This window comes from Rhinolophus hipposideros (genome assembly GCF_964194185.1).
Source record: "Rhinolophus hipposideros genome assembly, chromosome: 12".
In the NCBI taxonomy this organism is placed as follows: Eukaryota; Metazoa; Chordata; class Mammalia; order Chiroptera; family Rhinolophidae; genus Rhinolophus; species Rhinolophus hipposideros.
The window spans coordinates 18,751,448-18,765,631 of NC_138058.1; the positions used below are offsets into that span (position 1 = coordinate 18,751,448).

A 14,184-nucleotide genomic window follows, 5' to 3' on the forward strand; every position below is an offset into this window, starting at 1 on the left:
AGAAAAGAAAGAAAGAAAAAATAAAATGAAGAAGAAGAAGGAGAAGGAGAAGGAGGAGGAGGAGGAGGAGGAGGAGGAGGAGGAGGAGGAGGAGGAGGAGGAGAAGGAGAAGGAGAAGGAGAAAAAGAGGAATACTTCAATAAATAACAAGAATAAAAAAATCTAATAGTTCTGTTGATTAAGCAGTTAGAACAAAAAAGTGAATTAAGTTAATTGGACCTAACAACTTAGTGTCTGTTGCACATTATATGACTTCCCAAACCTTGGAATACAAATGGACATCCACTGAGCTTGCTTTATAAATTTTTGTTTTTGTTGTTTAATTATAGTTGGTATACAATCTTATATTGGTTATATTAGTTTCAAGTGCACAATATAGTGATTTGACATTTTTATACCTTACAATGTGATCACTCCACTAATTGTAGTACCATGTTTCCCCAAAAATAAGACCTAGCTGGAAAAATCAGCTCCAATGTGTTTTTTGGAGCAAAAACTAATAGAAGAGCCGGTATTGTATTGTATTGTATTGTATTGTATTGTATTGTATTGTATTGTATTGTATTGTATTGTATTATATTATATTATACTGGGTCTTATAGTAAAATAAAACCAGTCTTATATAAGACCTGGTCTTATATTATAGTAAACTAAGACCGGGTCGTATATTAAGTTTTGCTCCAAAAGATGCATTAGAGCTGATTGTCCAGCTAGGTCTTATTTTCAGGGAAACACGGTAATCATCTGTCACCGTATAAACATATCACAATATTATTGACTATATTACCATTCTGCTTTTCTCCCATATCCCTACCACCTCCCTTCTGGTGACCATTCCTTTGGTTTTTGTTTCTATGAATCTGTTTTTGTTTTGTTTTGTTTGTTTTGGTTTTTATTTATTTGTTTTTCTTTAGATTCCACATGTAAGTGAAACCATACAGTATTTGTCTTTATCTGCCTGACTTATTTCACTTAGCATGATACTCTCTATATCTATCCATGTTGTCTCAGATGGCAAGATATCATTCTTTTTTATTGCTGCATAATATTCCTTTATGTAAATATACATATCACACCTTCTCTGTCCATTCCTTGATATGTCCCCGTGAATAAGGGAAACAAAAGCAAAAATAAACAAATGGGAATACATGAACTAACAAGCTTCTGTGCAGTGAAAGAAACCTTCAACAAAACAAAAAGGCAACATACTGAATGGGATAATATACTCTCAAATTATGTATCCTATAAGAGGCTAATATCCAAAGTATATAAGAAACTCATACAACTCAACAACAACAACAAAATAAACAATCTGATCAAAAACTGTGCAAAGAACATGAAAAGACATGTCTCCAAAGAAGACATACAGATGGCCAACACACATGAAAAGATGCTCAACATCACTAATCATCAGGGAAATGCAAGTAAAAACCACAATGAAATACCACCTCACATCAATCAGAAGGCGTGTTATCAAAAAAACCAACAAATAACGTGTTAGTGAGGATGTGGAGAAAAGGAAACTTGTGCACTGTTGGTGGAACTACAAATTGTTATAGAAAACAGTTTGGAGATTCCTCAGAAAATTAAAAATAGATCAAGTATACAGCCCAGCAAAATTCCACTTTTGGGTATTTATTCAAAGAAAACAAAAACACTAATCAAAAAATATATATGTACCCCTATGCTCATTGCGTCATTTTTTTTTTTACTATAGCCAAGATATGAGCTTGTTTTTTATCCCAGCAACCCACCAGAAACCGAGCATCTCAAATACGTGACATCATCAAAAGGAATGTACCAACCTGATGTTTAAACTGAACAACCGTCAGCTAATATTTCACACAGTATCTACGAGATTTCTGTGTGGTTCCCTGGACATTTTAAAATACCTTGCAATGTCCCAGGGCACCTTACGCACAGTTTCGGGGATGTAAAGTTAAGCTGTAGACCTTATACTGAACCCTCCCCTGGGTCCTGTTGTTTCACACGTAATCAAATGAATAGGTTCCAATTACAAATGTTTAGCATATAGATACCATTATAGATTATTATCAGGGTCATTCTTTTGAGAAGCAAATGTGTTTTTGTTTGTTTGTTTGTTTGTTTTTAAATACAGATATCTGTACACAAAGACATCATCACCTTCTACCCTACCACTTACTTTAATTTCCAATATTAAGTGTTGAACATTTTGTGTCTTAAATACACACATGCTCCTTTACTATTTGTAGATTATTTATTTGTGAATTTTTCCACTCACTAATCTCAAAGTCAATACCTTTGTAGTTATTCACAGATTCGCACAATATAGCAAAAGTTTGGGCCGCCCAATGTGCATATTCCCAGCCGCGGTCAAACACCACAGTTCAGATACTGTAAACAAGCACCCTTTCTTCAGTCTGTTTAGTGCTATATTTTTATTTTGCATTGTTATGCTTTCTGTTGGTTATGTTTCTGCCCAAAATGGCTTCCAAATGTAATGCTCAAGTGTTGTTCAGTCTTGTAAATGTACAAAAGTTTTGGTGCGCCTCATGCAGAAAATGCATTTGGTCTATAAACTTCCTTCAAACATGAATTACAATGCAGTTGGCTGTGAGTTCATGGTAATGAATTAACAATCTCTATTAAATAGTGTCCTGAAACAAAAACACACAGAAAACCAGATTATATGTTGATCAGCTGATGAAAATGTGATCAGAGGCTCACAGGAACCTAATGCGGAATTTCACTGAGAAGCAGTTTCAGGGTTCTCTAAGTCTGTGTTCACGGCACCATGATAGGATGTAACCACTGCAAATAATGAGAATCAAATGCACGTTGGTGTGCCAGATTCTCTTATTCATCTTTTAACCTATCACACTGGGGTAATCAGAAAATTCCTATGTAGCAGTAGATCGCCAAGGACAAGCCTCAGCAAGAAGCGAACAGAGAAGTCTCATGCAAGAGGAGCAGAGTAGACCTTTGCTGAGAGAGAAGGAGGGTCGTGAAAGGTAAGGTTGGAACTCTGAAGGATGAGCTTTGTTTACTGCAGACAGTTGTCTGGAGCTGTCCTGAAGCGCCGCCTACCCCCATTAAATAGGAATTGATAGCTGAAAGGCAGATTGCTGAAGGATCAATTTGATCCTTCAAGGCCCTTTCCGCATTTAGTTTTTGGAAAAAAGAGACATTTTTTCTTATCTTTCCAAAGTATTAACCACCACTTTGGGAGGGAAGGAGACATGGCCAGTTTTGCTGGGAAAAAAACAGCTCTACTTGTCTCATTGTCTTTCTTCCTGACTTAGTGTAATGATTCCTTTTTTTTTTTAAGTAGATTAGTCATTATACTCAAAAGCAAACCAAGAAATTAAGTACAAAATGAAGCCATTTGAGTGCTAAATGGAGGAGGAGTTTAAAAATAACTATTTGTACATACTGTACATTTCTCTCTTCCTAAGTTTTAAGTGGTGTGAAATCCATCAGATCAAATCACTTGAAATGTCGAGATGGAGGAATGACACTTTATGTAACAAAGATATGGCATTTTATCTAAAATTGTGTTTTTTTTTACAGATCATAAATGAATAAGTGAATGACGACTATAAATTTCTCAGATTCTCAAATGAATGCTTATCACAAAAATGTGAAGGCTAACAAAGCAGAAAAATGGCAAAAGAGGGAAGATGTCTTGAGGATTATAGTGGGGTTTAGTGCCAAATGCTTTGAAAACATAACTGTCATGGTCTATTACTTTATTTCACATGTTAGTATGTAATAGGAAAAATGATCTGATTTGTTACAGGCTTAAAAAGCTGACTAACCTTCCTTCCTTCTCTAATTGTCTTATATTTTCTCTCCGTTACCTTCCTATCTCCTTAGTTATCTGTTCCCCTTCCCTCCACACACATCCTACACACATGGTATTAAGCAAACAATGCACCACAGCAAATGGAAAATAGAAAGACAGCCTTTGCTTTCCAAACTGTCACAGTATAAATAAGGTAACAGACATACAAGCAGAAACAGTTATAGGTAGTTGAAAGATAGGGTCAGTATTTTTGAGAGAGAAAACTGGGGAAAACTAGATTTGAGCCAGAGCTTGACAGATGGTTAAGAGTTTGACAGATCTAAAATGGGCAAGTTAGAAGAACAGGAAATACATCAGACAGTTTCCAAATGTCAAACTTGAACTCCACTTTATTAAATATAATTAGTATTGTCTAATCCAATTTATCCAATGCTTTGAATGTTTTCAATTAATCATGGGATTATTATGAAAGAAAGACATATCTAATGTAAAAATGGTCAAGCTGACTTCAAGATGAGAAAATCAGAATATGCTATTTGTGCTCCTAAGTGGAGAAGTTTGGTAGCTCTTTTAGGAGAAGCATGGAGGTCAATAAAAAAGGAGCAGAGACCCTTCTGGTGATGCTCTACTCCACCTGCTCAGGTCACCTTGGAAGTCCCATGTTGTTCTTGGGATACCACAGTGAAACAGGATGGACCACAGGTAGATTTAATGAATTTCCAGATACCGGAATTTGGGGGAGAACAAATGCCATGTATGAAAACCTTGATGGACTAGGTATGTATTATCCAGAGAGGACAATATATCACAACTATTCTATGAAATATCTGAGAGATCACACACAGAAAAAAATAATTTGGTCATTCTTGTTTTGTAGTGTTTGAGGGATTGTTGGTTTAGATGCTCAGTGACCACCCTGACACGAAGGTTTTCAATATGCTCTCAGCAGATAGCAAGTGGTTTTATTGAGCAGCCTCAGAGGCAAGTGTGGAGGTGCAGAGTGAGGACACGGTCTAGGGCTACTTTGTCCAATAAGTTGACCACAAGCTTCGTGGAGCTACTGAGCACTGTAATTGTGGCCAGTGGCACATGTTGAAATGGCAAAGCTTTGGATACGTGTGGTCAAGTCAAATGAATTACTAAACTTAATTTCACTTGTTTCTTTTAGCTTTTTGAATGTGTCTACTAGAAAGTGTAAAATTACAAATGGGCTTCCGTTATGTTTCTATTGGACAACATCCTCTTAGAATTGGCACTACAGTAGCCCCATCTCTTCTGCTATCATAATAGCCACACGTGTATATCTGCCATCCATGTCATTGTTAAACACTGAAGTTTAATTTAAGAAAGAGCTCTATGGCTAAGAAAAGTGTTTTAAAACGACGATGCCAAACTGCTCATGAGGTGAGGAGGAAAAAAGTCTCATTTTACAGTGGAGTAGTATGCAGCAGTTAAATGGAATGAGGTAAGAGATGTGCCTTAATAGAGATAGAGAAAGGCATATTGAGGGCAAACAAAGAAGTTGCAAATGATACTCAGGAGTTATAAAATCTATGTTTTCTAGCATGTGTCTATATATATAATTACTTAGACAATGATTGGGAAGGCTTACATCTACCTGACAACAGAATTGAGGATGGGAAGGTAGTAGGTGGGTGATAGGGGGACGTTTACTGAAAAGTTATATAGCCTTAGCTATAATGTCTTCACTATTTGTTATAAAGAGATTGTAGGTATGTGTCACTTTATTGTCATTATTATCATTAATACTACTAAGCTAGGTAATCTTCATTTCTTTCTACCTCATGGCTTCCTGATCCTGATGGTAATACAATGTTAGCAAGAGGAACACAGGGAGAATAGCAGGGGCACCCCTAAGTTGGCATCACATTGAGGCAATAATGCATGCAAAAAGCAGGCAGGGCATCATCCTTTAGGACATTCATTGCTAATCTAGGCTTGTTAGGATCACTCATCCCTTTATAAGTAAAAAGATCCCAATGTCCCACTGAATGAGGAGCCAAATAGCTACGTAATTAAAAATCAAATAGCAAATTCCCGGGAGTCCCTGCTAGAAGGTCTGGTCAGCTCTGAGCTGCAGAGGCCTTACATACCCTGATCATCAGCACAGCCTTTCTGATGTCCCGAACGCCGTCATACACCAGGCGAGAGGCATCGATGAATTCATTCTCCTCAAATGGTTGAGGGACGTTGGCACTCAGGGCTTCAATGGCAACCTCTACTTGTTCAGCAAAGCGTGGCATCACTAGGTTAAACAAAATGAAAAGCACTGGATTAGGCAGTCTCCCTCTCATGCTCCCTTGTTTCAGCCCTCGGGCAAGATGGCAGTCTCTGGGTACTCCAACAGTTCAGTGGAGACGGGTGCCCACCTGTCCAGTTTGCATTGTATCCAACTGGGTGGATTTTGTGCTCCTTACTTTCAGCAGGGGAAGCATATCGTTGCTCCATGCATGGTGATGGTATACAACTGAGCAAGTTTTTGAAACCTGCCCAAGACAGTGTGAGAGAATGTATAAATGCACAGATTTCATGTTATTCTAACCTGGGTTGAGTTCCACCACTGTGAAATCCTAACTGTGAAACCTTGGCCAACTTTTCTTAACCTTCCAAACCTGTTTCTTTGTCTAAAAAAATATAATTAGATCCCCCCTTAGGATTCATTAGGACAATGCATACAAATGTATTGGATGGCATCTGGTCCTCGAAAGACTCAGGGAAAATGTAACTAATTTCAGATGCTAAAGTCATAACTGGTGAGTAGCAGACCCTAACATGTATGGCTTCGTAGTAAAGTGAATGGAATGATCCAGTCCATTCCAATTTTGTTTGAAATGCAGGACTCGAGACATAGGAGGTGGGGGGATGGCTGTGGTGGGAGGCTAAAGAAGAGACAAGGAAATCCCAAGAGACTCCAGCAGACAGCCTATGGAAAGAGACTAATGGGTTCAAAGATAAATTTAATTGTTCAATTTTACCAATCCTGGTAAAATTTTAAAAAGATGCATATATACATGTAAAAGAAAATGCATATATACATTTCCAAAATGCTGGCAACTCTTTCTTTCGAGTATGACACCTACATACACACCGGAAGTTTGTAGAAAGTAAACTCAGTAGAATGCCTGGAATAGTTCTATTGGCTACTTAAAAAATGCTATTGTTTCACAGATTCTCAAAAACTGTAATGCAATTTTCTCAGATTGTTATCTTATAACAATCAATTCATACAGCAAATGAAAACCAAAAGAACAATTCATTTTATTTACAAGGACAAAGAAGAGGAACATCATTCATCTATTTCCATTTCTGAACTTTCATGCCTGATTCATCTTTCTACTCATATTTGTCCTCTGTGGATATTTTAACATCCATTTTAAGCCCTAGTGTGAGAAACTCTGCTAAATTACTTTACTCTCCAGGATCAGAGTATTCAAGATAAAAACATTCCTAGAAAAAATAATTTCTACTAGGAAAAGTCAAGCTTTCTTTTTTTTTTTTTGGAGGAGGGTTAGAGGAAAACAGAGGAACAATTCTTTCAATAGAAATTATCAAAATCAAAGCATGCATGGGGTAAATTTCTTTCTGTGAGTGAATTACTATGATCAATTCTCTACACTATTTGAACTCTTCATTTGAGCTTTTGAACTGCTTTTGAACTATAAGAGGAATTTTGGGGATAGTCAGCTATATTTGAACTATAAGAGGAATTTGGGGGATATTCAGCTGTATTGCCTCAAATATGAATTCAATAAAAATATACTTCTAAAAACCACCACATTAATCTCAGGCCCCTTCAGCTATCCATTTGTGCTGAGAATAAACTTTTTACATGACTAAATAATGTACATAATTTATATTGACATCCTTAGGCATGAAAATATTTTTGTAGGTATTTGGGATTTTCATGTGAATAACTTTCTTAAATAAAATTCCAAAGTCCCTTCCTTTCTTAAACTGAAATTTCTGAATAATATTAATTCTGTTCCATTTTATGTTTAAGCTGCATAAACATACCATAAACATGACCATAAACAATTTTATAGATTTTTACGATACCATCAATAGCACTTAGCTGAATAAATTTTTGTCCCTATTATATAACTGATAAAGGATGTACATAAGAATAACACTCCTACAAATCAATAAGGTAAAACAGTAGAAAAATAGACAAAAGATTAGAACAGGCACCTCATACAAAAGGAAATCCTGTATTATAGATAAACACATGATACGATGCTTGACTTCATTAATAATTGGAAAAATTGCAATGGAAACAAAAAGATATCACTGCATACCTGTTGGGAGGGGCAAACAGATTAAAACCAAATCACATCCATCTTATTGCGCATGTAGACAAAAGAGAATTCTTCTACTGTAAGTGGAGTGAAAATGGATTCATATCATTTTGGCAAACACTTAGACCAAAATCTAATGAAACTCCCGGGTTCCAATCAGTGATTTGGGACATTATGTAGAACATTGCCAAATACCGACTTCTAAAGAGATACTGATGAGGAGGGCGGCATACACTGGAGTTATAAAAATATCTTTGTGTCTCCCTGGTTACAGTTGTTTCTTCCTAGGTTGTATATTCTGAAAGTTAAGAAGAGTTATATAAAACATGGCAATAAAAATAACTGGGATCTCTTTCAACAGGCTCCAACCCAGATCTACTTTGAGTCCTTGAACTCAGGAGGGAACAACTGTGAGCTGCTCACTCCAGGTTCACGGGAAGTACACCTTGGTGGGATGAAACGAACTTAGGGATGGGAATCAGAGGACAACCAATATATGAAAGTGAGTAAGTCCTGAGGTCAAAGATTTGACTGGGAAAAGCAAATCGAAAAGCGATACCTCTGAGAAATTTAAATATACACAGAAGAGTACTGTGTATAATTTAGATCTATACACATTTATATTATACATGTTTTGGATGGATATATACCACCTTAACTATAGTGGTTACCTTTGAGAGCGGATGGAGAGACGTGAGATTAAGTAGAAGTCTTAAAGAGGTCTCGAGTGTATTTTTGCTAAAAAAAAATAGTATCAATCAGATATGCCAAATGTTAACATTTATTACACCTCAGGGTGGAAGGAAGGAGTCAGTTTTATTAGTCTCTGTTCTTTTTGAAGCTTTGATTCTTTTCATAATTCAAATATTTAAAAAGAGATCAACACATTACCCTCAAGGCCTATATTTCTTATAGAATAATTCTCTGAAAACATAAAGTTGTAGCTCATGACTCAGGACAGAATAAAAATTAATTTGGTAACAGTATTAAATGAGGAATTCCCTCCGAAATTTTGACTGTCATCAAATGCTTAATATTCAACCTTCAAAACTGCCAGCTGGAAAGCTGAGTTAGGTAGTACCCACCTTTTACACTACAGCTCCCATGCACACATCTACCTGTGTATAAAGACCTCTGATGGAGTCCAAAAGAGGGAGAGGGGTTGTGTGTTGCTTTGTTTTTTTGGTGCAAGGTAACCCTGAAGAGTTGGGGAGCAGGAAAATGCAGGGAGTGACAAGCTATCTTTTTCACTTGCTTCTAGGCCTGATGATGCCCAAGGGAGAGAGAGAAAAGCTAAAATCTAAAGGGACCATTTTCATAAAGAATGCTCTAGGTCCCAAAACACACTCACTGCTGCTCTGAAACCATAAGTTTGGAGAATGGTATTCTATTTGCTCCAGCATGGAGTACAGACTCATTCTACGGAGATTCAGTAAGATGTGGTCTTGGTATGAAACACAGAGTTGGTGATGTGGCATTGTCAAAAGAAGCAGAAATGAGGACCTTTTATGAAGAGATTGGGACAGAGAATACCATCAACCTTCCCAGGGGGAATAATGATAGAAGAAGGGGTCCAGAATCCCTACATTTCAAGTGGGAGTTCAAAGTGCAACTTAGCCTTAATATTCCAATTATACTTCTCAAGCTGGTAAAACCTAGAACTTGAAGTCAATTCAATTTGACTTTATTTACTGTAAATGACAAGGCATCTAGTTTTCTTACTTCAAGTCAGGTTTTTCTGGGTCTGATCCTTAGGAGAATATTTCTCTATGCTCTGTCCCTAAGTGCATGTAACATTTATTTAGGGCTTGGTCAACTGCTACTGCTCTTTCAATAATCATATCTTTGCTCCTCATATTGCTGTCCTTTTTCTTCTCTTAGTTTTATCTGGGATTTTTTTTTTTTTGGAAGTGATAAGACAGAAAAACAAAAGTTCATAGAACAATGATCCATCTTGACAGAACATCAAATGTCAGTTTAACTATGAATTTTTCCAACACTTTAATAGGATCTGGAAAATCAAATACCCCAAAAGTATAACTGAGATAGCAAATGTCTCCAACTACTTCAAATATGATGCTGATTCTGCTTCTCTCTAATTAGGACAAAACACAGCACTGGCTTTGTGATTCGCACATTATATATTAACAGAGCTTTTGATATAGGATTATATAAATAGAAGCTTCTTTTTACATTCTGAATTATATCCAAAAAATTTAGACACCACTTTACTGTTATTTATCAGAAATCCTGGAACACTTTTAATAGCTTGTGTCCTGAAAGGTGATCAAAGTTGGAAATAAACTTTTAAATTCTCGCTATACTTTTTCATGCAGAGTGCACACCAGGCCACAAAATGATGACATTCCAGGAGTAATGAAATCAGAGTTAAGTATGCATATAAAAATCAAGGTTGCCTCATTCTAGGGTTGATTGAGATCCTAAACCTGAGGTGAGAAAGATCTGGACTGTATCCTCCTTCAGGAGAGACTTCAGGAGTGAAATTTCAGAGCACAGGGTGAGTTAGTAAAATGAACGAGAAGTTGTACTAAAGATAAAAATAGGACTGCCGACAATACTAAGAGCAACATCCAAGGGGAACTAGAGGCAGTGGAAACGAATACCAACCCCACCAACTCTGAGTAACTATGCAAATGGTCCATGCCAAGCTTTAAATGCTCTAATGGTTCCATTTAATATAAGAGGGGACTATAATATCTCTTTATCAAGATACAAACATCTGACACCTGGGGAGACAGAGAGAGAATGACAGGATGTTATATTATATTATATTATATATATATATATATATATATATATATATATATATATATATATATATCATATATATATATGTTATATATAATATATATTATATATAATATATATATATTCCGACATATATTCAAATGTTCCAGTTAGACTGAATTAGTCTTATGTCTTCTAATGTGACATGGAGACATACCATATTACACCAACACCTTCATGATTAGTTTATTCTCTCATACTGAAATGTACTTCTTTGTCTTTGGCCCAGGTGAATTCCTCCTCAATCTTCACTACACAGTTTAGAATTGAATGCCATTGGGAAGCCTTCCTTAATCCCCAAACACCCCAAAGTTGGCAGTTCCATGCAATTTTATGGCATCCTAATTATACATGCATTATTACAGTACTTAGAACACTGTATTAAGATTGTCTGATTTTTTTTGTATGTCAACTGTTTCCCATAGGAGTCATTTTAAGGCAGAGATCATCTCTTCTTCATTCTTTGCATGTTAAGTCGTTTTCATACTTCTGGCACAGCTAATCTATTCCATTGGGTGAAGGATGAGAAGGGAAAGAATGAAACATAGGGAAGAACTCATTTGCCATCAAGTATTTCAGGGACAAATTGAGGAGTATCACATTTCACATACTAAGTCTCTCTCTTTCTGGCCTTCATTTCGTATTAGTTCAGTAATTTTGTTAAAGAGTTTCATGAGTCATTAACCAAGTTACTGGTTAGCATTCTAGGTTTGGTCTCAGGGGAACTTTCAGAAAGCTGGCTGCCTGACTAGGAGCTTCACCACTACGCATGGAGGAAAATTCATTACTGTATCCTGACTAGCTCACCAAGGCCAAACCAGCATATCGGCAAGATTAAGAGTCACCAATTGTGATGGCACAGTTAACCAACATACTCTCTTGAGTGTGTACATTATATAAACTTTATTACTAGGGATAGAGAAGATAAAATAGATAAGGCCCTGTTCTAGAGAAAGAACCAATCTAATAGGTGCTAATATAAAATAGAAAAATGAGAACATATAAAAAGTTCCTAGAATGAGAATAAAATATCAAGATTGGGATGGAACTGTGGCCAATTCCAGTGCAGGAATTAGTGTATTATACTCCTCCCCTCCCCCCATCAGAAACAGCTATTATGTCTCCATTTTAACAGTTGGAGTCGGGTAAAGAATTAGGTATTATAGGAGCATATGGAGCCAGAAAGTATTAATTTGGGGAGACACTCTGGGGGCAATTCCAGTATCCCCCATGGCATAAAAGTACTGTTTGGTGTTGTTTCTACAGGTAATGCATTCTTTCCTAAAATGGTTTCTATCAGACACTGCTACGGGATTTTATTGAAGTGGCCCCCAACTAGATGCTAGGCAAGAGGAGAGGAGAATATAAAGGAGAGTATGAGCTAAACCACTTAGCGCCAAAATTTGCCCAAAAATGTCTGACTAGCATTAAGGCCCTGGGTGCACCTTGAAAGTAGTACACCTGTGAAGCATCACTAGTTAGTGAGGACCCTGTTTTAGTCTGAAGCTCCAAGTCACACTCACGTATAAGTTGTAATTAATGCAAACCGAAGCTGTGACACACTTGTAGCTTTGGTACCACTCAGAAATAATGGAGCACAAACCACAGAAGCCAGCCATTATCTCATAATGGATCAGTAAATTTCGTGAAGAACTTGATGATCATTAAGGTATGGAGAATGTGCTAGGGCTCTCCCCATCTCTAAACAAGGATCTTTCAAAATTCTGAGTTCAGAATATTTTTAGTCTACCTATTGGGCAAGAAGTAAGTAATTAAACGGATACATAATTCTACTTAATGGATAGTGGCTATTTCATTTTTATATGTAACGTATAGATCCATGTACTTCCACTAAATGTAAATGCTTTCCTACAAGGTGGCTACAAGTGTGGCTAGGATTGTGTTGATGTACTTGGCTTTATCCAGACCTTTCACTTCTGACCCTGATTTTGTATACTCACTCTAATTCTGGTTGACTTTCCTCACTACTGGTTACACAGTTTCTTCTGAGATTCTGAGATTAATGTTGGAAACTCTGAACTTCAAGCAAATGAAATTTTCCCTAGGGTTATTAGGTTTTTTTTCTTCCCTTTGATATGTACTAGTGATGTCAGTTTTTTCTTTCCTTTTTCGTCCCTTTGAATTATGTACCAGCTTCATCTTGTTTGTTTCTACAATTCCCCAAATCTGTCATTCTCTACTCTAATTTCCCTCTCCAATCATCTCGAGCCAATTTTAGTCTTTCCTTCCCCTATCTAGCTCTTCTACTTTCCTGTCCCCTCCTGGCCACATACACATAGCTTTATTTTGACTCAATGAATCTTTTGAATCTTTTCTGTTCTGGAAGCCAATGTATAAGGAAATAGGTATGCTGTGCTTGAAGTTAAATATATCCTTATCAAGGCCATGTTGTGGGATCTGTCCACATATCCTAATGTTCTATCCTAATTTTGCTATCATTACACTTATTATCTATCCCATCTTTATGCATTTGCAAATACACATGTTTGGTAGATGGCCTCTGAGATGGGCCTTAATGATCCCTTCTCTTCTGGTATCAGTGCTCTGTGTGATCCCCTCACCTTGGATGTGGGCTTGAACAAGTGACTTTCTTCTAACCAATAGAATGTACAAGGGGGGTGGGATGTCCCTTCTGAGATTATGTTACAAAAAGATGCTGGCTTCCATCTTACTTGCCTTTTCTTGCTCACTCTGAGGGAAGATCTGTGAAACAGCCTATGTGTCAACTAACAGAGAGGCCTACGGTCAATAGGTAGTAAGGAATGGAAGTCCTAAGTCCAACAACAAACAAGCAACTGAGGCCTTCTGATGACATGAGTGAGCTTGGAAGTGGATCTTTCACCAGCTGACTCTGAGATGACCACAGACCTGGCTGGTACCTTGATTTCATCCTTGTGAGAGATGTTGAGTTAGTGGTACTCAGCTAATCTGTGCCCAGCTTTCCATTCCATAGAAACTATGAGACAATAAATATTTATTAATCCATTAATCTTTCCGGTGATTGATTTGTTATACCGCGAGAAAACAGTATGCTATACCATAGGGAGAAGCATCAGTAAAAGTAGTTAGCAGGACATTAAAATTGCTGCTCAATAATAGCAATTATGATTGGTCTGTGTTTCTTGTCTATGTATTAGGTTCAGGCTGAAGTGTAATTGAATCTTGATATTTCATTTCCCAATTTGAACCTCAGTTAATTATGAAACAGGGATAATGATAGAGGCCCTTCAGGTTTTACATAAAATTCAGAAA

General features: G+C 36.8%; 1 protein-coding gene across 4 annotated transcripts in view; it reads right to left on the minus strand.

Annotated features, from left to right (window-relative positions):
• CTNNA2 (catenin alpha 2) overlaps window positions 1-14,184 on the minus strand; it is a 1,066,300-nt gene that overhangs the window by 67,216 nt on the left and 984,900 nt on the right. For all 4 annotated transcript variants that reach the window (XM_081068568.1, XM_081068571.1, XM_081068569.1 and 1 more), the window contains one exon: window positions 5,902-6,053. In XM_081068568.1, coding sequence (XP_080924694.1) covers window positions 5,902-6,053 — 152 coding nt within the window. The remainder of the gene's footprint in view (window positions 1-5,901; window positions 6,054-14,184) is intronic.